Source organism: Natator depressus, chromosome 3, assembly GCF_965152275.1.
Source record: "Natator depressus isolate rNatDep1 chromosome 3, rNatDep2.hap1, whole genome shotgun sequence".
NCBI classification, from domain to species: Eukaryota; Metazoa; Chordata; order Testudines; family Cheloniidae; genus Natator; species Natator depressus.
This window is the reverse complement of record NC_134236.1, coordinates 202,544,125-202,567,667: the sequence shown is the minus strand read 5'-3', so window position 1 is coordinate 202,567,667 and position 23,543 is coordinate 202,544,125. Positions and strand designations below refer to the sequence as shown.

The 23,543-nt window shown below is 43.3% G+C and overlaps 1 protein-coding gene across 2 annotated transcripts in view; it reads right to left on the bottom strand.

Moving 5' to 3' along the window:
* NAPB (NSF attachment protein beta) overlaps positions 1 to 19,652 on the bottom strand; it is a 34,507-nt gene extending 14,855 nt beyond the window's left edge. Inside the window, exons 1-3 of one of the 2 annotated variants that reach the window (XM_074949698.1) lie at positions 19,498 to 19,652; positions 6,068 to 6,147; positions 2,486 to 2,602 (exon numbers count right to left, since the gene is read on the bottom strand). In XM_074949698.1, the coding sequence (XP_074805799.1) occupies positions 2,486 to 2,602; positions 6,068 to 6,147; positions 19,498 to 19,595 (295 nt within the window). In that variant the 5' untranslated portion in view covers positions 19,596 to 19,652. Of the gene's footprint in view, positions 1 to 2,485; positions 2,603 to 6,067; positions 6,148 to 16,702; positions 16,722 to 19,497 lie in introns of those variants that run through there. The other variant, XM_074949700.1, reaches the window with a different exon arrangement.
* Between the last annotated feature and the right edge of the window lie 3,891 nt (positions 19,653 to 23,543).

Sequence of the window (23,543 nt, the reverse complement as noted above, 5' to 3'; positions counted from 1 at the left end):
CTTGAGCATTTCACAATCAACGTGACCATCTTGGTCAGCTGGTTGGCAGTATATTCTTTCTGCCATACTCTTATTCAAGCAAGGAATTTCTATCCATAGAGATTCTACGGTACTGTTTGATTCATTTAAGTTTTTTTTTTTTTACTGTATTTCACTCTATGCTCTCTTACACATATAGTCCCATTCCCCCACCAGCATGTACTACTTTGTCATTCCTATATATTTTGTGCCCTGGTATTGCCATGTCCCACTGATTATCATCATTCCACCATGTTTCTGTGATGCCTATTACATTAATAGCCTCAACCAAGCACTCAAGTTCATCCATCTTAGTATTGAGACTTCTAGCATTTGTACTCAAGCACTTTCAGAATCTGTCAATATTTAGTTGTCTGCCTTCATGTGATGGCTGTCTCACTGGCCCTGTGTGTAGAACTGGAAGCATTTCAGAGAATGCCACCATGGAGGTCCAGGACTTTAATTTCTTACCTAGCAGCCTAAATTTGGTCTCCAGGAACTCTCGCCTACCTTTCTTTATGTCGTTGGTACCTACATGTACCACAACCACGAACTCCTCTTCAGCTCTGCACACAGGTCTGTCTGTATGTCTCCAGAGGTCTGCAACCTTCACACCTGGCAGGCAATTCACCATGCGGTTCTCCCAATCATCACAAACCCAACTGTTCATATTTCTAATAATTGAATCTACCATTACTATTACCCGTCTCTTCCTAATAACAGGGATCTCATACTCCAGAATGGTATTCTCACTGCAAGAGGACACCATAACATCATCTGGAAGGAGGCTCCAACTATGGGATAGTTTCCCTCTGCTCCAGCTTCATGTTCTCCTTCCCCAAGACTTTCTTCCTCCTCAACAGCATAGAAGCTGTCAGACTGGGGGCACAGACATCTATTTTGCAAGTTACAGAACAGTAGCTTGCATCAGCACTGGTTTCGCTTCTTTGGACTTTTAAAATGGTACTGGTTGCTAGGGGGCAATAATGAATGACACTACCTGCTCAGAAGAGCTATGAAAATGCACTTTGATCACTATAATTTTAAATCAGAAACACAGTAATGGAAATATATGCTTCCTGGTCTGAGGCATGAAACAGATTTTCATCAACAGATTTAAAGATGCAGCATTCCCCATTAAGAGAAAGTCAACTTTCCAGTAACCCTCATCTTCCTCTCTAGCCAAAAACAAATAGTATATACCACATTTTTTGTCATGTTAATGCCAATAGTCAACATTTGCTAATATGTGTGGGGGACTTTACAGTATGTTTATTCCTTTAAACATCCCAATTCACAATCCTTCCCACCCCCATTAGCCAGAATAACTCAACTTACACATGAAGTTTATAAAAGTCAAGGAAACTCTCTACTAAAGCTGATTTCCAATATTATGGCATTACAGAGACCTACCTTATTCTAAAGAAATCATTGATAAGACACTGTTTCACCGAATTACAGGACTCAGCCTTATATACAGATGTCCTTATATCAGTAGTTGCTCTTAAAACATCCAGTGTTGTGTGTAGTACCTGAGTAATATCCCTTTAAAAAGAAGTCAGGAGCCCTTTAGGGGAGCTCCATGTCTTCTATTTCAGTAGAGCAGCAGTGTATGTAGGTAGCTAGGTCTTATATATTTGTACATAGTTAATAAATACAGTTATTTGGAATCCAATTGTGTCCATGTGGTTTCCCCATATTCTTAAGGCTGTGAGAGACAAAGGACACACCATACAGGTTGTCTGAACACAGCTTCGCCAATGAGCAGGTGTCTTTTCTATCCCTAAGAGAGTTTTGCGATCTTTCCCCTTTCATTCACCCTCCCTCCCCTGAAAAGTCCAGACATCTCAGTGGGAAAGCTGAACAAGTCTCCTTACTTGAATCTGTCAATGATGTTTCCATAGGAAGTCAGAGGGGTCACTGTTATTTAATATAAAGCATCCTTCATGTTGTCTACCATAATTCTAAATCCTACTGGCTGAGAAACAGACAAGGGTCCAAATTCTGCTCTCAGTTACAACAGGGTAAATCCAGAGTAATTCTGTTGAAGCTACTGGATTCACTCCAGATGTATACAGGTACAAACAGAACACAATCTGGTTCACAACTGACATCGACAGAAACAAAGAACTACTTCTTTAGACCTGTAAATCTCAAAACACACAAATGGGTAAAACCAGACCTATTATGACCAATCTTATTTCAAAATCAGATTGTTTCAACCCAGAACAGACATGATAAATTTAGCATTAGTTGCAGAACATGAATGTGGAAACAGGCCTTAAGCAAACTATTTCTTGCCTCTCTATGAAATGCTCACACTCCAAGACCATACTTAAAGTGCTTTATAGAACACTAACTGAGGATCTTAAATCAAATACCTGGCTTACAAAAGGAAGCCAGTCTGCCAGTTACTGCACAACTAACAGGATTTGTATATTCTTGTACAGTATTTCATTTGCCTTACCTTGTGGATCTGCCTTTTTGTAAGCATTCCCAGCATCCACAAAACCGATGGCTGCATCATGTTTACTCTGTAGTTGCATATGGAGCTTGGCTGCCTGACAAAATGCATTTCCTGCAGCTAGGAAAGAAATACAACAAAAAAGATTAATATTTCCAGTCTCATTTAATAAGCATGAATTTATGGACATGCCTCCAGTAAAAAGATGAGCACGTACTGCTTTCCACTACCTGAAGAACTTTAATAGATATGGCAACTATGCAAGTGGAAGAAAAGGCACATGAATTCCAGTGACCAAATCATGCTCTTAGATACATGTGCTTGTGATTTGTGGAGAACTGCTATCCTTAAGTGTGCAAAATCATGGTGTTAAGAACACATATGGCCAAATTTCAATGGACCTACAAAATTATAATTTTTTGACTGTGCACCCTGATGCACAAACAAAACTCTGTATTTGTATGCAAAAATCAGGTCATCATCCATAAAACTACCCCATTTGCTCAACAAATGTTTTCTTCCATGCACAGAAAGAGGAACATGCAGCATAGGAGGCCCACTGAAAATTTACGGTCACATTTTCAAAGAGACAGCTTTCCTTTTGCAGGTTCAATTTGCATATGCAAAATCTGCACCCTCACTTTTATGTCTGAAATTGGATGGTGGGTTCAACTCTGAATACTGCACCTCTACCAGATTTGTAGGTGCAATCAGGTAGTCAGAGGTGGATCATATAGATGTACTTTGACTTGTTATGCAATTAATTCTGTGGGTGTCAAACTGCAGCTGGAAACTGCACCTGAGAAAAGGGAGGCTGAGACCTCTCTCTTTTTGAAATTTTTAGTTCCTGCAACTTGATGGCAAATGAAGCAATAAAATCACTTTCTTACGCCTGAAGGCATTCTGCGCCAAAAAAATTAAAAATTCTGCACCAAAAATATAAAAATTCTGCACACAATATTTTAAAATTCTGCAAATTTTCTTTGTCAAATAAATGTGGAGGCTCCAGCATGGCATTGGGGAACACAGGCCACTGGCTGCACAGATGTGGGAGATCACTATGCAGCTCCTCCCTTAGGACACGGCCTCAGCGGTGAGGCTGCACCCAATAATGCTGACATAATGCAAGGACTGGGCCTGCCCCAGAAACACCCCACGGCCCTGCCACTCCATGCCAGGTGCACCAGGTGTGGGCAGGCAGGCTCAGCAAGGCAGGATCCAAGTGTGGAGGGGCTCAGTGTGGGGGGATCGAGGTGTGGTTTGAGAGGGTTCTGTGTGGGGCAATCTGGGTGCGGGTGGCTCAGTGGGGGATCCGGGTGCAGGGGGGATCTGGATGCCCAGGAGCTTGTTGGGGGGTTCTGGATGCAATGGTAATGGGACTCTAGAGGGGGGTCCAGGTGAAGGTGGTTGGAGCTTAGCAGGGTGGTCTGGGTGTGGTGGGGGAATAAAGCTGGGCAGGGGGTCTAGGTGTGGGGGGCTCAGTGGGGGGTCCAGATGCTGGGGGAGTGCAGCTCAGTGGGGTGGGGATCCAGGTGCGGGTGGCTTGTCAGGATGGTCCAGGTGCAGGGGGAGTGTGACTCATTGGGGGGGTTCTGAGTGTGAGGGGGTGAGGCTTGGAGTGGGGCTCTGGATGCACGAGGGTTGGGCAGATGGGGGGAGCAGCTCCCTGTACAGGGATCCCTCCCCCTGAAGCTGAGGAGCAATGGGTGCAGGAAGCGGCAGTGGGCTGGGGGGTGGGGTTGGAGTTCGCAGAGCTTCCTGCAGCTGGTGGAGAAATCTGGGGGTGGGTCTGACTGGGCCCCGGATGCCATCCAAAGGAAGAGGAAGTCCTGTCCTTCCCAACCCAGCCGGGACTAGCAGCTGAGCCCAGCACAGGGTAGGAGTCACCAGCTGGGTCTTCCCCAGTCCCACCTCCTGCCTCACAGTGATTTTCCTCTCTGCCAGCTGCCCTGGGCATCCGAAACATGCAGCTGGGGAGGGTCGCATGACTGCTCTTGTGGCTTCCCTTTGCCTCCCCATCAGAAAGTCATTTTTCTGTGGGGAAGCAAAGAAATCTGTGGGGGACATAAATTCTTCGCGTGCACAGTGGCACAAAATTCACCCAGGACTATGTTTCTGTTACTATTTCTACCCTATCCTAATACTGACCAATTCACACATTCAGAGTGTGCTACTCAGTAGTGTACGTGCATTTAGCAGGAGATTGACAAAAACACAAGGGACAGCTAGGCGCACTACTCCCACTGACTTTCACTGGGAATTGGGCACCTCATTTTTGTTTTGAAAGTCTCCCCCTTAACCCGTATGCTGATGGCACATCCAAGCATGATTTAGAGAGACGCAGATAAAAAGTTCGGGAAGAAGTAAACAGTTTTTTCAATTCCTCATCTCCCATTTGTTAAAGAAAAACTGGTGATATTTTGTCCCTTGTGAACAGAGTTTTCATTCCTTTTTTGTGAAAGGCTGAAGAGATACCAGTGTCTCAAATCCCATGATTATTCCGTGCATAGGATGTTCACGTTTCTCTTGGGAAATTTATATTTGCATCAATGTTTCCCACAGCCACCAAATATGGCACAGCATTTCAAACACAGAGCTAGCAATAACTATTCCACTTTTACAGTGCTACCACTTCCCCACAGCATAGCAGGGAACAGCTATTCTCCTTGTGTACCTCTGATTTATAGCTCATCCAGAATATTAGATAACTTTCAAGTTTCTGGCCTCAGGAAGAATGTGTTTTACAAGCCTTAAAAGCAAATCAAATAGCCCAGGGAAGCACCTCTTGAGCAACTTCTTTGTAGGCAACTAGCTTTAATTATTTTAAAATCATAATGTGAACTTGGACACAGGCTAGTTAACAAAACATTGTAAGTATTTCGGTCAGCTCCCTTTCCCCACTCCCAACATTTAATTCATTCCAGAGAAAACTATGGGGGTATGATGGTGTACAGAAATTATATTGCCATAGTCACTATTCCCATGGAAACACCCTACCAAGTGGAACTCTACTTTGATAATTTGCAACAGGACGCTTGGGCATTCACAGGTCACTAAGCTGTTGGAAATGTTCTTAACCAATTATGCAAGCATGCAGCTGGGTATAAAGGTTTCCTTTCTTAAATTTTTCTGGCTCTGGGTAACTTATGACATTTCTCTCTCCCCACCCAAAATATGCAAGATAAAAAGCACAAGTGGAGATGTGAAAAACAAAGGTTGCCCCTCGCTTGCCGTGATACACAGATTTTTTTCCCCCTACCAAGGCTTTAATTTGTTTGCTTGCATGTAGAATCATAGAACCACTGGGTTAAAAGGGACCACAAGGGTTATCTAATCTAACCCCCAGTCAAGATGCAGGATTTGTAGCATCTAAATCATCCAAGACAGATGGCCATCCAGCCTCCTTTTGAAAACCTTCAGTGAAGGGGCTTTCACAACCTCCCAAGGCAGTCTGTTGCATTGTCCTATTGTTCTTACAGTTAGGAATGTATCTGTATAGTTGGTGTATGGTCTTTATCTCCAAGACGAATCTCAAGCTTTAAGCCTTTCCTACAATTAACCTTACAAATGAAACAAACTACTTACCATTCCAGTTTTTGGCAATCTTGAACAAGTTTGCAGCCCTGGTGTACATTTCACAGGCTTCTTCTACCTTTGAATTTCCTCTAGAGAAAAAAAAAGTGCAAGTCACTCAATTACTATTCGCACTGCAATGAAATATAGTCATTTGGGGGTGCGCTAAAACCCAAGAACAGAGTTTTGAATTTTGTGTTCTGATTTGTTCCGATGACCTGGTCCTTCCAAACTTTGTTACCCAGATGGGCAGCTCATCCCATTGGTTATACGCACAGTCTGGTCAGATCCTTGTTTTGTTCAATTAATTGCCACTGTGTTACGGTTTTGGGAAGCCTGTTCCCCTGTTGTGTCATGCAAAGTTCCAACCCCTATAAAAAGTACCATTTCCAACACAAACACTCAAGCGTAAGAGCTTCCGATTTTCCTTCCTCAAGGACTGGTGTGAATAAAATCTGGATTACTAGGATGCTCCTGGCAAGGGAACATGAAGAAGTACCAGAAAGGTCCAAAACAGGCCCAGGTTCTCAGAAAGTATTTAGGCACCTAACTCCCATTCCTGGGCCTTAGTCTGTTTAAATTCAAGCAAATGCTTGCAGATTTTTTTCCTCACCAGCATTGGCCTAGTGTAATCAACAACAACAACATACTGGAAGTTTTCATTCCAAAGAGAAAACAGCATGAGGTCAAAGTCACTACTGTTTATCAATCTTGTTTATCAACAATATACAGTAGAACCTCAGACTCACAAACACCTCAGGAAAGGAGGCTGGTTGTAACTCTGAAATGTTCGTAACTCGGAACAAAACGTTCTGGTGGTTCTTTCAAAAGTTTACACCTGAACATTGACTTAATACAACTTTGAATCTTTACGATGCAGAAGAAAAATTCTGCTTTAGCTTTTTTTTTTTTTTAGTAGTTTACATTTAACACTGTACTGTATTTGCTTTTGAGGTGTCTGCTGCTGCCTGATTACATACTTCCGGTTCCAAATGCGGATCAGTTCGTAACTCTGAGGTTCTACTGTACAAGGAATAAGGACAACAATTAAAAGCCGCAGGGACTGGTTGAAGAGGTGACCCTGGGCCCAGAGTGTGTGGCCAAGGCTGCAGGGATTGCTGGAACCAGTGGTAAAGGCCTGGCTGGAGGCTGGAACCAGCCTCTGGGCCCTACTGGAGTCTCACACTGGAACTGAATTCTGCCTACTCCCCTCTGGAGCTGCTCTGTTAGGAACACAGGGGAAGCTGTGCTGTTTGTAGCTGTACTGAATGCTACTGCCAGAGGAGTTGAGGTAGCCAAGTGGATGCCTTTGTCCAGGGGGAGAGAGACTATCCTTAGAACAGAAGCTGCGAAATTTCCTCTCTAAGCAGGACTGGGGAGAAATTGAACAGAGGAAGCATCTTCTGGTTTTAACCTTCCTTTAGGGCTCTCTGCCATCTTGGGGCTTTGGCTAGGAAGGGAGCTGCTGCACGTGGTGAAGCCAGGAACCCTTGAAAGGCCTGATGTTTCTAAGATAAAGGCCTTAAAACAAGGGAGAAAGGAAAAGATAAAAGAATTTTGGAGTGAACCCCCAAAATATAAAGATTTGCCTATGCTCTGTAATTCAGGACAGCAGGGACAGCGCAAGAGGCGTGGCGTGTGTGGGAGAGAGGAGGGACGGCATCAGATCAAAATGAAAGTATTTAATGCCTACTTTGCACAGATGAAAGTGACTTCCCAACCTTGCCCGTTAGGTAGATTCACAGGCTGAAACTGGCATGAGGCAAACTAACCCGGGTTTTCCTAGAAGAGGGGAAATAAATCTCATCTGGTCAGGGGCGCTGGAACAATTTTTATAGTGGGGGTGCTGAGAGCCATTGAACCAAACTATAAACCCTGTATATAATGGAAACCACTTTAAGTCAGGGGCTGCTGCAGCACCCCCCGCACCTCTAGTTCCAGCACTAATGCATCTGGTCCTGCTTTGTGGTGCTATAGAGTAGATGAAAACACATTTCTGAAAAGGCAAGCCAAGATGTGTTGTTCTTGCACCCTTACCTGAAAAATTCATGCAGCCTTGAGCAAGCCATTTAATCGAGTCTGCCCCTCCATTCCCTCATCTGTAAAAACTGAATAATGCTGTCCTACCTCACAGGGGAGTTGTGAGAATAAAATCCAGATATGATAATGATAGGGACCACAAAATTAAGTAGAGAGATAGACTGCGCTATAATGACCAGAGGACCACTTAAATGGAGTAATTTTGATGTCCATTCATTGAGAATCAACTTAAGACACTAATAAATAGAAAACACAACACAATGGATAGAAATCTACCTTTGCAAGATGCCAGAATCTCAAAGAGTATTGCATGCCTAAGGCATTTAATATTAGGAAATTCACACCCTTTCATAAAGAAACAGCTACAGTTACTTATCTGCATACTAGTCCAATTCATCTGCTCTCCTGCTGTAAAATCCTAGGTGAATGACTGGCTGGGGAGCTGCAGGACTGTAATTTAGGGAATAGCTACACTGCAGCTAGGAGCGAGCTCCCCAGGCCAGGCAGACAGACTTGGACGAGTGGGGCTCAAGCTAGCACACTAAAAGTCACAGAACGGCTGTTGCAGCTCAGGGTCTCAAGCCCAGCCAACCCTGTCAGCTTGAGAGCCCAAGCTCCAGCTCTGTGCCACAACATCCACACTGCTACTTTAAGCATTCTAACTCGAGCCCTGCAAATGCAAGTCTGTCTACCTGGGCTGGATAGACACAACTTTAGTGGCCTTTCCGAGGTTGATCCTGCAGGCTGATGAGCACTGCAGGAAGCGCAGAAAACCAGAAGTGTTAATGCCCAGCACTCACCATCTGCACAGCACCTGTGCAGAAAGGCTGCTTTCAGTATGCCTTGCACTGCACACAGCCCTGCTGAATAGGAGAAGAGAGGAAGTAGGCATGATTGAATGGGGATTGGGAGAGTGGGAAGAAAGGTCAGAGGTAAAGCCAGGATTCGGTGTTTAAAGCACAATCCAGTGACTGCAAATGTTCTTGTAGGCTCACCAGACTGCAGATCCCCCTCAGCTACTTTCTCTTACTGGAGAGCGATTAACAAAGCACTCTGATCAGCAGCACTACCTACAGCTCAGCACCACTCTCTCACAACCCTCTTCTATATCCCTACAAGACTGAGCCCGTAATTACTTATAAGCACTAAAGTTACAAAGAGCTTCCCAAAGCATCCAAGAACTGCTACAATCTCATTTAGAATCATGTTTTATAACTGACTGGTCATGGTGCACTACATTCTATAGAGAATCTTGTCAGACATATTGCATGGAGGAGAATTCTAGTCTTTTTCTCAGTGTGTTGAGCACATTCGCCTGTTCTAACTTTAGGTATGGAATAAGAGGGAAAGAAAAAAATCCCAAACTGAAGAAGAAGTTCTGCACCCGCACAGAAGACCAAGCACTGAAATATAGACCCTAAAAGTGAAACTCAATCTAACTCCCACTCAAATTGGCAACTGTGAAACACACAAGATACTCCCCAAGGAAAGAATCCAAGCAAGCCAAAGTACAAATTGACGTTCCAAACCGTGGAATCAATGTTCTAGTTGTGTTTATCACGGTAAGTGTTTTATGCTGTGAAGCTTGCTAATTATTAATGTAGATCTGGTTCTGAAACCTACATGCAGCTATCTGACACTGAATGCTTAAGATGCCCCTTTAACCTGGTCTCCTGTGAACTCAAAAATTATGAATAAGCAAACAGAAAATAAAGAGAGGTCTAAAGTACACTTCACTGGTGTAGCTATTGTAGCACAAGCTATAATTAAATAAAGTGTTAGTTTTTCCAGTATCATTACACCAATTGTTTTCAATATTATCTTTTACTTTGCTAACACTAACGGCCAGACCCGTCAAACACCAATGTGAGCTTTGTGTAAAGACTGGAAGTAGATTATGGTTCTCTAAACTCTAAGGACAATTTAAGGGACATTGGTTTAGAGGACTGTGAGCCAAGACTTCAGGTCCCAAATTAAGTTTCAACAGGGCAACTCACATGCTTTAAGTTAGGTATGGTCTTATGTACCTTGTGGAATTGTGACCTCTATCCCCAGCTATGCCATTGACCCAGTGTCACCTCCTGGATGAAGTCACGCAAGTGACTTTGTCTCAGTTTACCCATTTGTAAAATGCGTATGTTACTTAAGTAGAGGAAAACGTACACATGCTTACCCTTAAACCATACACTTAAGAAAAATATCTTCAAGGTGGCCCTCTGGTTCTCCATGCATTCCCTCACAGGATACTTCTGAAATTACGTGCAAGCCTCTTTGGGCACTGTTTCAGGAGGATAACTTTGCAAGCTACAGTGACTTAGTAAATCAGGAAGTGGTCTATATGTATAACCATTTCAGTCTCAGTTATATGTTAAACTAAATCGTTTTCACTCCCTACCTATCTACAGGACTTTACTATGCTGGAGAAAAGGAAAAATTTGTGTCTGAATTCTTCCCCCAAAGCTACAGGAAGGCTGAAGCCTCATTAGCGATATATGAACCTTACTATCTCAAAGAATAAAAGCTCTTTGTAAGTGCATACTATTATTAAACAGACACGTCCAACTAGTTAACAAACACTCAATTTCTGATAAGCCATATCTTTGGCATTCTCTTTTCTACTCCATGATTAGTTTGCGGCATTTTTATTACAATGGCAGCATCTAAACATAAACTGTCATCTCTGTGTAGACAACACTGATATGTTGAAAAGGCTTAACAGAAAGAAACACAAAGGCTCATATTCTTTTCTCAACTGCACCAGTGCAAATCCTGAAAACCTAAATATAGAGGTGGCTACCCATTCCCTCTATACTAAGTCCTGTGAAGTCAATGGCAATTGTGTGAACACAAAGCATGTAAATCCGGAATAAAGAAAATAATTTGGACCAAAACATCTATTGCAGGAGAACTTTTCCTATTTAATATGGGCCAAGTTCTTCCTTAACTAAATGGGGTTGCAGGAGAAGAGTGATGGAAAAAAATTAGCCTTGCTTGGACAAATACCTGTAGGCATTGAGCAACACGAGCAGAACGGTTTCAGAGTGGTAGCTGTATTAGTCTGTATCAGCAAAAACAACGAGGAGCCCTTGCGGCACCTTGGAGACTAACACATTTATTTGGGCACGAGCTTTCACGGGCTAAAACCCAGATGCACGGAGTGGAAAATACAGTAGGCAGGTATAAATACACAGCACATGAAAAGATAGGAGCTGCCTTACCAAGTGGGGGGTCTGTGCTAATGAGCCAATTCAATTAAGGTGGAAGTGGGCTATTCTCAACAGTTGACAAGAAGGGGTAGAAATGATGCAGCAAAATAATTACAAAAACGTAAATAAATAAAAAATTAAACACCATTTAAGTTCCTAAGTGAAAACATTGTAATTACCTACTACATTATTTATGAAACTTAAGCACTTAAAAACAAGGAAATGAATAAAGATATCATAATTCTTACACTGCCCACATAATACACACAGGCATATTATTCTCATCAAGTATAAATAATGCATATTTCATCACAACAATATTCACTCTGACTCATGGACTTTTTAATCTTAATTTCCGAATCTCGATATTTTCTTTCAGGGATATCATCAGTAAATCCATGTTTTTAATTGGCAGTACAAGTTTCATGTAAAATACATATAACTGCGCTTTTTAAAGAATAACTGTTTAATAGAAAAAGAGTTTTATATTGATTTATGCTAACTTTATGTATAAATGTGTACATAGGCACCAATTTACTCAGATCCCGGGGAGTGCTCGACCCCCGCTCTGCCCCAGGCCCCGCCCCACTCCACCCCCACACCCCCCCCCAATCCCCACCCCCGCCCTGCCTCTCCCCGCCCCCACTCTGCCCCAGGCCCTGCCCACACCCCTTCCACTTTCCCATCCCCCTCCCCCAAGCCACCACCCTGCCTCTTTCCAGCCCCACCCCACCTCTTTCCACCTCCTCCCCTTGCCTCTTCCTGCCCCTGCTCCGCCCCTCCTCCCAGTGCCTCCTGCATGCTGCGGAACAGCTGATTGTGGCAGGCAGGAGACTCTGGGCTGGGGGGAAGAGCCGATCAGCAGGGCCGCGGCGGGCAGGAGGCGCTGGGGGAGGGGGGCAATGCTGACCCGCAGGGCTGCCAGTGGGTGCCGAGCACCCACTATTTTTTTCCCCATGGGTGCTCCAGGCCCGGAGCCCCCGTGGAGTCAACATCTCTGTATGTGTAGCGAGCAGTGTCATCTTCACTCGTATAGGACTGTAACTATGGCTACATCTGCAGTTGGAACCGGAGGTGTGGTTCCCAGCTCGAGTAGACATGCTCACACTAGCTCACACTAAACAGTATTGTAGCTGCAAGCGGTAGCCCAGACTAGCTGACGCGATTACAAACCCGCCCAGGCTCCATGGGCTTTTAATCGGGGCAGCTAGGCCAGGCCACCACTTGCCGTTGCCCGTGTTACAGTTACACTGTTGTTTTTAGTATGCTAGCTCGATAAGAAAAAAGTTGATGAAAGGCAACCATCTTGAATGAAAATGTCATGCCACTAGTTAATACTAATTCCTGTTTCTACTCTTTGTTCACTCTGGCTAGATTCTCGATTTGAATAATACAAATATAAATTAGTGCTTTTATGACCCCATAAGCTACTGTGGAGTATTTTCCTCTTTATAAACCTTAAACACACTTGGCTTAAAACTGTCATTGACTTCAATGGGGCCAGGATTTCACCTTCAAGTCTTTTGCTTCTTAAACACTTACTGTAGAAGGATTAAGAGTGAAAATTAAACAACAAGGAAAGTGGTTGTGGTTCACTAGAGACACGTAATGAAGCAAGATCCAGTCATTCAGATTTTTCTTATGACTAGTAATGCTCTTCAGAAAGGCCTTTGTTTAACTGTCACCAGTGACATACCGCCAAAGAAATGGGTTCAGACCCTGAAACTGAATCCACACAGAGAGACCTTTAACTCCTCAAGGATCCAATTACAGGACTGGGGCCCCTCAACTGGAAAAGAAGATTTTTCAGCACAATTTGTATCTTGAATAAATAAGACCCTCTTATATTATCTCTTGCTGAAAAAAATTGATCCTTTCACAGAACAAGGCTTCATACAAAAATGTTGCTATTTTGACAGTCTGTTCTTGGTACATTAAAATATTTTCTGGACTCTGGGCCTGATCCAAACCCTACTGAACTCAACCCCACACCCCACCCCACCGACTTCAGTGGGCTTTGGATCAGGCCCTACAGTTTAGTTTTGAGAAAAGACAACTGAAGGGGGAGCTGATAAATCTTCAAATATGTTAAGGGCTGTAATAAAGAGGATGGTGATCAATTGTTCTCCAAGTCCACTGAAGGTAGGACAAGAAGTAATGTGCTTAATCTAAAGCAAGGGAGATTTAGATCAGATATGAGCAAAAACTTTCTAACTATGCAGGCTGTTACATTTTGGAATAGGCTTCCAAGGCAGGTTGTGGAATTCCCATCATTGGAAATTTTTAAGATCGGGCTGAACAGACATCTGTCAGGCATGGTTCAGGACTATGTTTACTTGATCCTACCTCAGCACAAAGGGCTGGACTTGATGACTTCTCAATGTCCCTTCCAGCTCTAAATTTCCATGATTCCCTTACTTATACATGTAGTTCCCATTACGCAGGCGTACTTGTGTGCGTAAGGGAAGGCAGGATCAGGCCCTAAAAAGGCAATTGCACTGGAGAAAGAATACTGCTCCACAAAGACTTCCAATTTTCCTTTAAATTTTCCGGGCTATCCCTTAAATAACTTTTATTTTTTTAGAAACCCTTTCTTGCGGTTTATAAACAACTGAAATGTAATTAAAACAATTGGGGAGGCAGGCAGAAGAGTGAGAGGAAAGGAGGAAGAAAGGGTAGAAAAACAGGGATATTGCTGCAGACAGTATAAGGGACAGGTAAAAATGCTTTCTTCTCAAGGAGCCCAAAAGTTTAAAAAAAAAAAAAAAAAAAAAAACTTACTTGCGGATGCACACAGTATACAGAGTCATTTAAAAAAAATTAAAATATAGATGAAGTTTTAAGCCAAAGTATCTGGTAAGATCAACAAACACAGATTCAACAAGGCCAGAAGGGACCAATGTGATCATCTAGTCTGGTCTCCTGTATAACACAGACCATAGAACTTCCCCAGAATAATTCCTAGAGAAGATCTTTTAGGAAAAAAAAAATCCAGTCTCGATTTAAAAATTGTTCATGATAGAGAATCCACCATGACCCTTGCTCAGTTGTCCCAATGGTTAATTCCTCTCACTGTTAAAAATGTATGCCTTATTTCTATTCTGCATTTGTCTAGTTTCAACTTCCCACCATTGGATCATGTTGTACCTTTCTCAGCTAGACTGAAGAGCCAATGTCAAATATCCGTTCCCCATATAGGTATTTATAGACTGTGATTAAGTCATCCCTTAACCTTCTCTTTCTTAAGCTAAACAGATTGAGCTCCTTAAGTCTATCACTATAAGGCATGTTTTCTAACCTTTTAATCATTCTCGTGGCTCTTCTCTGAATCCTCTCCAATTTATTAACTTCCTACTTGAATTGTGGGCACCAGAACTGGACACAGTACTCCAGCAGCAGTCACATCAGTGCCAAATGCAGAGGCAAAATAGCTTCTTTACGACACTCAAGATTTGCTGTTTGTGCACCAAACAATCACATTAGCCCTTTTGGCCACAGCATTGCACTGGGAGCTCATGGTCAGCGGTTTATCCACCATGACCCCAAAATCTTTTTCAGAATCACTGCTTCCACGGATTACTCCGGGCCGATTTCTGCACCAAAAAATTAAAAATATTCTGCAAAAATCGGCTATTTTATTTCTCAAAATAACACAATATAGTCACACCAGTTTCAATTATTCTGGTAATTTATTTCAAAATACCTGTCAGCAAGTATGTCTGTAACAATACAGACAGCAAAAAAGATTCAGGAAATGTTTTTTGACAGATTCCTTACTAGGCATATTAATATAGAACTCTGAGTAATAATTCATTTAAACTATGATACAGAAAAAGTACTTTCTGCACCCCCTCAGAAGAAGTACAAAGGCTTGGGGGAGTCAGGAGTAAAGGAGGAGCTAAGGGAGAGGGAAGCAATTACTAGGAAGGAGCCTGGGTATGAACTTGGAGGGTTTTGGGTGTGGGTGGGAAAAGTATGGAACAGGTTTTTTGGGTGGGTGGGGAGGGATTGTTAGGGAGCCTCCCCCATCCAGACCCTGGCTGACCCCTAGCCTCTCCCATTCAGTCAGGCATATCTAGTCCCCATGTGTCCCTGTACCCCCATGTGTCCTTGCACCCCCTGACCCCATGTGTCCCTCCTTCCCCACTCATACAACCACTCCCCTCATCCCCATGTGGCCCTACACCCCCACTCAGCCACCCCCATGTGGCCCTGCACCCCCTCCTCCTGTCCCCCATGAGTCCCTGCACCCTTTCAGGAAGCCCCCTCCCCCATCCACCTCTGCACCTCCTCCCCCTGCCCCAATATGTCTCTGTGCCCCGACTCAGCAACCCCCTTCCATCATATGTCCCAGCACCCCCTCTCCGACCCCAATGTGGCCCTGCGCCTCCACTCCCATTCACCCCCTGCCCATCTGTCCTCCCCACTAGCCCTTATGAACCCCAGCCTGTGACCCCCTAGCAGCCCCATATGCTCCACGCTGTCCATCTCCCCATATCTTCTGTCTCCTGACCTGGCCCCACCGGCACTGTGAAGAAGGTAACCACAGCTGGGGCTCGCCCTGGAGCCACCGCTCTGCTCTAGCGCCACAGCAGCCCCTGGTGGCCAAAAAGCATAATTGTAGCAACCTTCCCACAGAAGTTATTTTCTGCGGGGAAAATAATTATGCGTGGCACATTAATTATGCACGCACAGTGGTGCGGAATTCCCCCAGGAATAAAGGATAGAATCCCCATCCTCTATGTATGGCCTATAGTCTTTGTTCCTAGATGTATACATTTACATGTAGTTGTATTAAAATGCATATTGTTTGCTTGCACCCAGTTTAGCAAGTAACCCAGATTGCTCTGTATCAGTGACCTGGCCCCTTCACTATTTACCACTCCCCCAATTTGTGTATCATCTGCAAACATTATCAGTGATGATTTTATGTTTTCTTCTAGGTCACTGATAAAAAAGTTAAATAGCATAAGGCCAAGTACCGATCCCGGCAGGACCCTCCTAGAAACTGACCCCCTCAATGATTCCCCACTTATAAGTAAATTTTGAGATTTATCAGTTAGCCAGCTTTTAATCCCTTTAATGTGTGTCATGTTAATTTTATATCATTCTAGTTTATTTTTTAATCAAAATGTCATTTGGTATCAAGTCAAACATCTTACAGAAGTCTAAGTACATTACATCAACGCTATTACATTTATTAACCAAATTTTTAATCTCATCAAAAAATATATCAAGTTAGCATGACAGGATCTATTTTCCATACATCAGTGTCTACTGGCATTAATTGTATCACTTCATTTAATTTTTTATTAGTTGAATCCCATATCAGCCACTCTATTATCTTCCCCAGCATCGGTGTCCGACTAATAGGCCTATAATTACCTGTCACCCCACTCACCCTTTTAAAATATCAGCGCAGTATTAGTTTTCTTTCGGTCTTGTAGAACTTCCTTAGTGTTTCAAAACATATTGAAAAATCAACATTAATGGTCCAGCAAGATCTTTTAAAACTCTTGGACGCAAGTTATCTGGTCCTGCTGATTTTAAAATGTCAGAGTTTAGAAGTTGCTGTTTAACACCCGCCTGAGATACTAGAGGAATGGAAAAAGTGTTATCAACATCATATAATAAGACTTCATTATTTGTTTTACTCCCCAAATACAGAACAGAAATATTTATTGAAAACTTCTACCATTTCTGCTTTAATTACTTATATTTCTACCATTTCCAACTAGCAATGGTCCAATACCACTGTTAGAATTCGTTTTGTTCCTAACAGACTTAGAAAAACCTCCTCCTTATTGTCCTTAACTCTGATGCCACAGATTTCTTCCTGAAACCCTTTGCTTCCTTTACCAATATTCTACAATTCCTAGGTTCAGATTTATATTCATTATTATAAACTTCCCCTTCCTTCCACTTGCTATATACTGTGGCATTCACTTACCCTCTAAACCAGGTCAGTTTTTTAACCAATGCAACTTTCTTCCTCAATTGTGGCTTTTGGGGCATCTAGTTGAACAATTCCCAATTATCATTCACATTTTTCTGATTAAATTCTTCCTCCCAGCTGATTTGGCTCATAACTATTGTAAGCTTTGTGAGACTGGCCCTTTTAAAGCACCAAGTATATAGGTTACTGGTCTGGACTTTACTCTGTTAGTCTGATGAAAAATAGACATACGCAATATTTAAACTTCAAATCTTGAGTAAAATTCCTCACATGAAATTTGCTTTATTGGGAGGCCAAATGAATAAATACTTAGGCCTTGTCTACATACAAACTTTCAGCAGTTTAGTTAAGCTGATTTAGTAAAAATGGTGCAAACCCCTGTTTGGACATTCTTATTTTGGTTTAAGAGCTACTTATTTCAGTTTAGCTTCAACCTGTTCCTAACGGAATTAAGCTAAATCAAAATAAGCTCTTTTTGCACCAGGTTAATAAAAATCAGTATAGAAATCACACCTTAAGTTTAACTCTGCATATAAACTAGCCCTTACAAAGGCAAGATTCAAGCTGTTGGAATCAATGTACATGTTAATTTAAAAGTAGGTTACCGCCTTTGACTAATGCAACCCATAAAATAATTCATTAAAGCAAACAGGCAAAAAACTCACTAAAGGCCTTGCCTTGTACCATGATCTCAGAGTAAACACATTAAGAGTTAAATCTTGCTCAGCGCAGAAGAAATTATATTTAATTTAGGGGATTAACATTTTCGTATGGATATAATCAAGTGAAACATTATTTTTGCTCCAACCGACTAGCAGGCCTTCCCCACTGCTCACAGCAGAGAACATTTTTCCTCTGTGAAAGAGGGAAATTAACTTTCAATTCCTTGTTTCCTAAATAACAGACTCACTTCATAACATTAAAGAAACCTCCGTCATAGCAGTAGCAGCAATGTGGTTCCAATCCCCTTAGCCTTCTGTAGGAAGGATACCAGAATCATTCATATTTGAACTAACAGCCTAATGGGATTAGATACACGCTAGGTAATTAACTGATCTTCTGATCAATGCTGTTTACAAACCTTACCAACCTTTATTCTAGAAACATGACAATTTCAGCATCAGATTATGCCTCTCCAGAAAGGAGAGAGATTTGAAAATTGACAGACACACATAAAATATCTTTAAAGTACTGGTTAAAAGTCAGGAGTTATTATTATGACTGTAATGATGCATTAGCTGCTGTGTAGCATATCAGATGATGATATTAGAGGGGCAGAAGAGGAGAAATCATCATTCTCCACTGTAAAGCTCCAATAACGCAGAGCAGCCACCTCCACTGCCACTAGAGAATTATCAAAAGCAAGTCTCCTCACCGTACAGAAACCTGGATTATGGGCTAAAAATGCTACTTCCTTCCGAAGCAACTAATCACTATGGTGGTTTCTTAACATAAATGATGTCTGTTAAGCAATAACTTTGAAAGAAAGAGAAAGAGGGATAAATGCAGGATGTTTCCCCACAACCCCATCTCACCCATCAAAAGCTTTCATCACTGCAGAGGGCTCAGTGATCCCACTCCACACCCGGCTTTGACACGTACCGTCATCATGTACAAAGCACTGGAACTTTTGCATCCGTACAAGGCATGACGACATACAGGCGACGGGGGGAAATTATACAGATACAGCCAGGGAACAACGAGCTAAAGGCAACGTTTTGTTCTCGTCCCCTTCCCTCCTAGTAGCAACACAGCAGAGAGACGGAAGCTTTTTCCCCGATGGCAGGCCTGGGAGGGAAGTAGAGGGATTTTCCTGCGTACCGTCTGTGTAAGGATACCATGGGCATCCTTATGTTATTGATCAATACCTGTAGGGTGGCAGGAATAAAGCCGCCTGTGAATTCCCAGGGTGCACGCAGGAACAGGGCACAATTAAGAGAGGCACCTCTAGGGTGGCACGAATACCACCGCGTGTGAATCACCAGGGTGCACAGAGACACAGGGTACACACTTACTGGAGAGGCAGCTCCAGGAGGGCACCAAGGCAGCCGATTGTGAAGGAGGCGTGTGGGCGTGCACGTAAATATTGTACATCTCTCTCACACACACACACACGCGAGTCATATGCCTCGCTAATGTCTGCGCACGAGCCTAGTGCTCACACCTGTCAGCGCACATCCAAGCCCCCCCCCCCAGAGACACAGACAGACAGACAGAGAGAGACCCCCGCCCCCGCTCACCCGAAGAGCCCCCTGAGGAAGGAGTGCGAGGACTTGACCCGCTTCTCGGCCTCGGCCATGAGCTGCACGGCCTCGCGCTCCTTGCCGCTGCTGTCCATGGCGCCGGCTCTGAGGGGATGCGCGGGCCCGGCCCGGCCCTGCCGCCGCTCGCCCGCGCCGCCCCGCCCCGAGCCTCACGCCGGGGGAGAGCCGAGCCGAGCCGAGCCGAGCGGTGTCGGGAGATGTAGTCGGGGGGAGCGTGGAGGCTGCGGCGGGGGCTGGGCTGCGTGTGTGTGAGAGAGAGAGATGCCGTCACTGAGCGTGTGACTGTGGGTGTGACGGTGTGAGTGTGTGATGACAGTGTGAGTGTGCGTGCACGTGTAACAACCAGCGTGTGTGTATGACTGCGTGCATATGTGACGGTCCATGTGGGGTGGTGTTAGGGGGAGGGGTGTATAATGGTGTCAGTGTGTGATTGTCTCAGTGTGATTGTGTCAATGTGTCTGATTATGTTCCTGTATGATACTGTCAGTGTGTGCGTGTGTGTGTGATGGTGTCAGCGTGTGATTGTGTCAATGTGTCTGATTATGTCCCTGTGTGATACTGTCAGTGTGTGCGTGTGTGTGTGATGGTGTCAGCGTGTGATTGTGTCAATGTGTCTGATTATGTCCCTGTGTGATACTGTCAGTGTGTGTGTGTGATTGTCTCAGTGTGTGTGTGTGATTATATCCCTGTGTGATACTGTCAGTTTGTGCGTGTGTGTGTGTGATGGTGTCAGTTTGTGATTGTGTCAATGTGTCTGATTATGTCCCTGTGTGATACTGTCAGTGTGTACGTGTGTGTGTGATGGTGTCAGTGTGTGATTGTGTCAATGTGTCTGATTATGTCCCTGTGTGATACTGTCAGTGTGTGCGTGTGTGTGTGTGTGTGTAATTGTGTCTGTATGTGATGGTGTCAGAGTCAATGTGTATGATGTCAGTGTGTGTGTGTGTGTGTGTGTGTGTAATTGTGTCTGTATGTGATGGTGTCAGAGTCAATGTGTATGATGTCAGTGTGTGTGTGCATGCACAATGGTGTCAGTGTGTGATTTTTGTTAGTGTGACACTGTCACTGTGTGTGTGATATTTAATATTATAATTTAATATAATGTTTTGACACTATCAGAATGAAATGTTTTTATCTTATCAAAGTGAAACAATTTGACAGTACTGAAACAAAGCTTTTCAGTGTTTTCGAATAGACATTTTTTGGAATTTACATTTTGTGGAAAATGTTGACATTTTGAACAAAAACAACTTCAAAATGTCAGAATTTCCCACAGAACTGAAATTCCATTTTCCAACCAGATCTAGTTTTAGGCTTTCACCCTAAAATGTTCTAGTGTCCTGCAATACCTGCAATCAACACTTAGTAAAGTTATACAGTGAAGGTATTAAGAGACATATCTATGAAAGAACATGGTTTTACAAGAAAAATAAATTGGGATTAGCTGGATGTACTGTATTTTTCCATAACCATTTTCAAATGTCTTCACATGTGAAACAAGCAATTTTGCATTTGGAAGAGGACTTTCACTTGCCTACTTTCTATAATTTATGATAATGCTAAATGCAACTGAATACACATCTCTAATGAATGAAATCATTCTGAATGACATAGTTCATGGCAATACATAGCATGGGACCTAACCCTTAATTGTTGCATTAAGGGTATATCTGAACTGAAATTAGATACCGGTGTTTGGCCCGTTCCAGCTGACTTGGGCTCAAGGGACTCAGGGGCTGTTTAATTGCAGTGTAAAGTTCCTGACTGCAGCCTTAGCTCTGGGACTCACCCACCTCTCAGGGTCCTAGAGCCAAGGGTCCAGCCTGAGCTCAAACATCCACATCGCAGTTAAACAGCCCCTTAGCCCAAGTCCTGCAAGACCAAGTCACCTGGCATGGGCCAGTTGCAGGTTTTTAATTGCAGTGTAGACCTACCCTGTGTGTACAGCTAGGATGATGAGTAAAATATCATGCACAAGGGGGCAGTATTCACAAAACTTCCATGAAACTGGAGGTTTATTTTGCTCAACATGCAATGTACAGTACCGGTAGATTACAATCGAAAGGCAAGCTTACGGAGGCAGCATCCCACAAGCAAAAAGCAGAGGTTTTGAAATCTGAAAAGGGAAGAGAACAAAAAGTGCAGAAAACTCTGTTGGAAAAGCTTGAAGTGACAACAGATGAGCAACTTCAGAGATGGACGGAGCTTTTTAAGCTTACTGAGGCTTTCTGTGCAGCAAATCTTCCACTAAAATCCCTTGACAATGTAACCCTGAAGGATTATTTAGAATGTGACCTGAAAAATGTTGGAATCTTACCAAGTTCGAGACATTTACAGCAATTCTCCTTGCCAACAGTAGTTGAAAATCATGTAAATTAAATTAAAGAAAAGCTGAAGACTTGTGATCGATGGAATATTTGAACTCCACTGGGCTCATTCGGCTATGTCCTATAGCTAGCTGAACAATTAGTTAAAATAAAATGCTTTCTAATACAGCCACATACAAGTTCAGACATTTAAGTAAGGAGAATAGATGTCATACCAACAGAATGAGGGCCTATATCCTGGAAAGAAGTGACTCTGAAAAGGATTTAGGAGTCAGAGTGGACCACCAATGAAACAGGAGCTCCCTCTCATGTATTTCTTGTACACAGGAGGTTGCAGGGCTCCTACTAGCAGATCAGCCTTTTGTATAGATATGAACTGGCTAGAAAGCCTCCTTCTCAGAAAAATACACACCAGATGTGTTCAAAATAAGATCCTTTAATGTTCTGCCAGGTGTGGTTAAGGTTTGCTTAAATAAGGTGTGTTAAACACAGTGCCACCTAATGGCGGAACTGTATAATAGAGTTTAGCATTCCATTACATCTCCCCTTTTAAGTTCTACATTCCTACCGTATGCAAAATTTACACTACCATGATATCTTTGAAGTTCAGCATGCATCAGTCTGTTAAGTGTCTCTGAATCATACTGGCTTTCTAATTACATGACCTGAATGCATAACAACTTGGGTATCTGGCTGTCCATTAGTTGCAATGACCGGCTGTGGCTGATTTGGAATCTTTGAGTCTCCTTTTTGTTCTGCATCTGTCATCTGTAGAGTTTGCTCTGTAAATTGTTCTTTTGAGGAACAAACTGTAGATGTTGATGGTTTCCGTTGAACTCTCCACTGTCTGTCTCGATCACACGTGATGTGGGCAATGAATTCTTTTTTTCTTTACGACAGCTGGACCTGTTCATCCTTTTTCTCCATCCAACTTGACACAAACAAGGTAATCAGGTTCTAGACTTGACAGTTCTCTGAGTGTTGTCTGTTGTAAATGTGTTTGTAAGCTTTTTTGCCTTTTGATTTGATATGGCTACACTCTTCATGTCTGGCCACTTTGGATTTTTTTCTAAAGTCAGAACAGCAGTCCTGAGTTGTCTTCCCATGCGGAGTTGTGCTGGACTATATCCAGTAGCTGCTGTTGGTGTTGATCTGTAACTCAGATGAGCAAGGAATGGATCTTCCTGCTACAGGATTTTCTTGGCTATCTGTACAACTCTCTCAGCTTCTCCATTCACTTGTGAGTAATATGGGCTGCTAGTAATGCGATCAAATTCATAGTTCATTCAGAATTACTTAAATTCTGCTGCAGTAAACTGTGGTCTGTTGTCTGTCACTAGTTGTGCTAGAACAGGGGTTCTCAAACTTCATCGAATCCTGACCCTCTTCTGACAACAAAAATTACAGCATGACCCCAGGAGTGGGGACCGAAGCCTGAGCCAACCTGATTCCCACTGCCTTGGGGTGGGGGAGCCAAAGCCAAAGCCCCACTGCCCTGGGCGGGGAAGGGGTCAAAGTCAAAGTCCAAATGCTTCAGCCCCAGCCAGGGGACCTGTAACCTAAGCCCCGCTGCCCAGGGCTGAATCCCTTAGGCTTCGGCTTCTTCCCTGGGTGGTGGGGCTTGGGCTTCAGCTGCGAGCCGCAGCAAGTCTAAGCCAGCCCTGGCAACCCCATTAAAATGGGGTCGCGACCCAC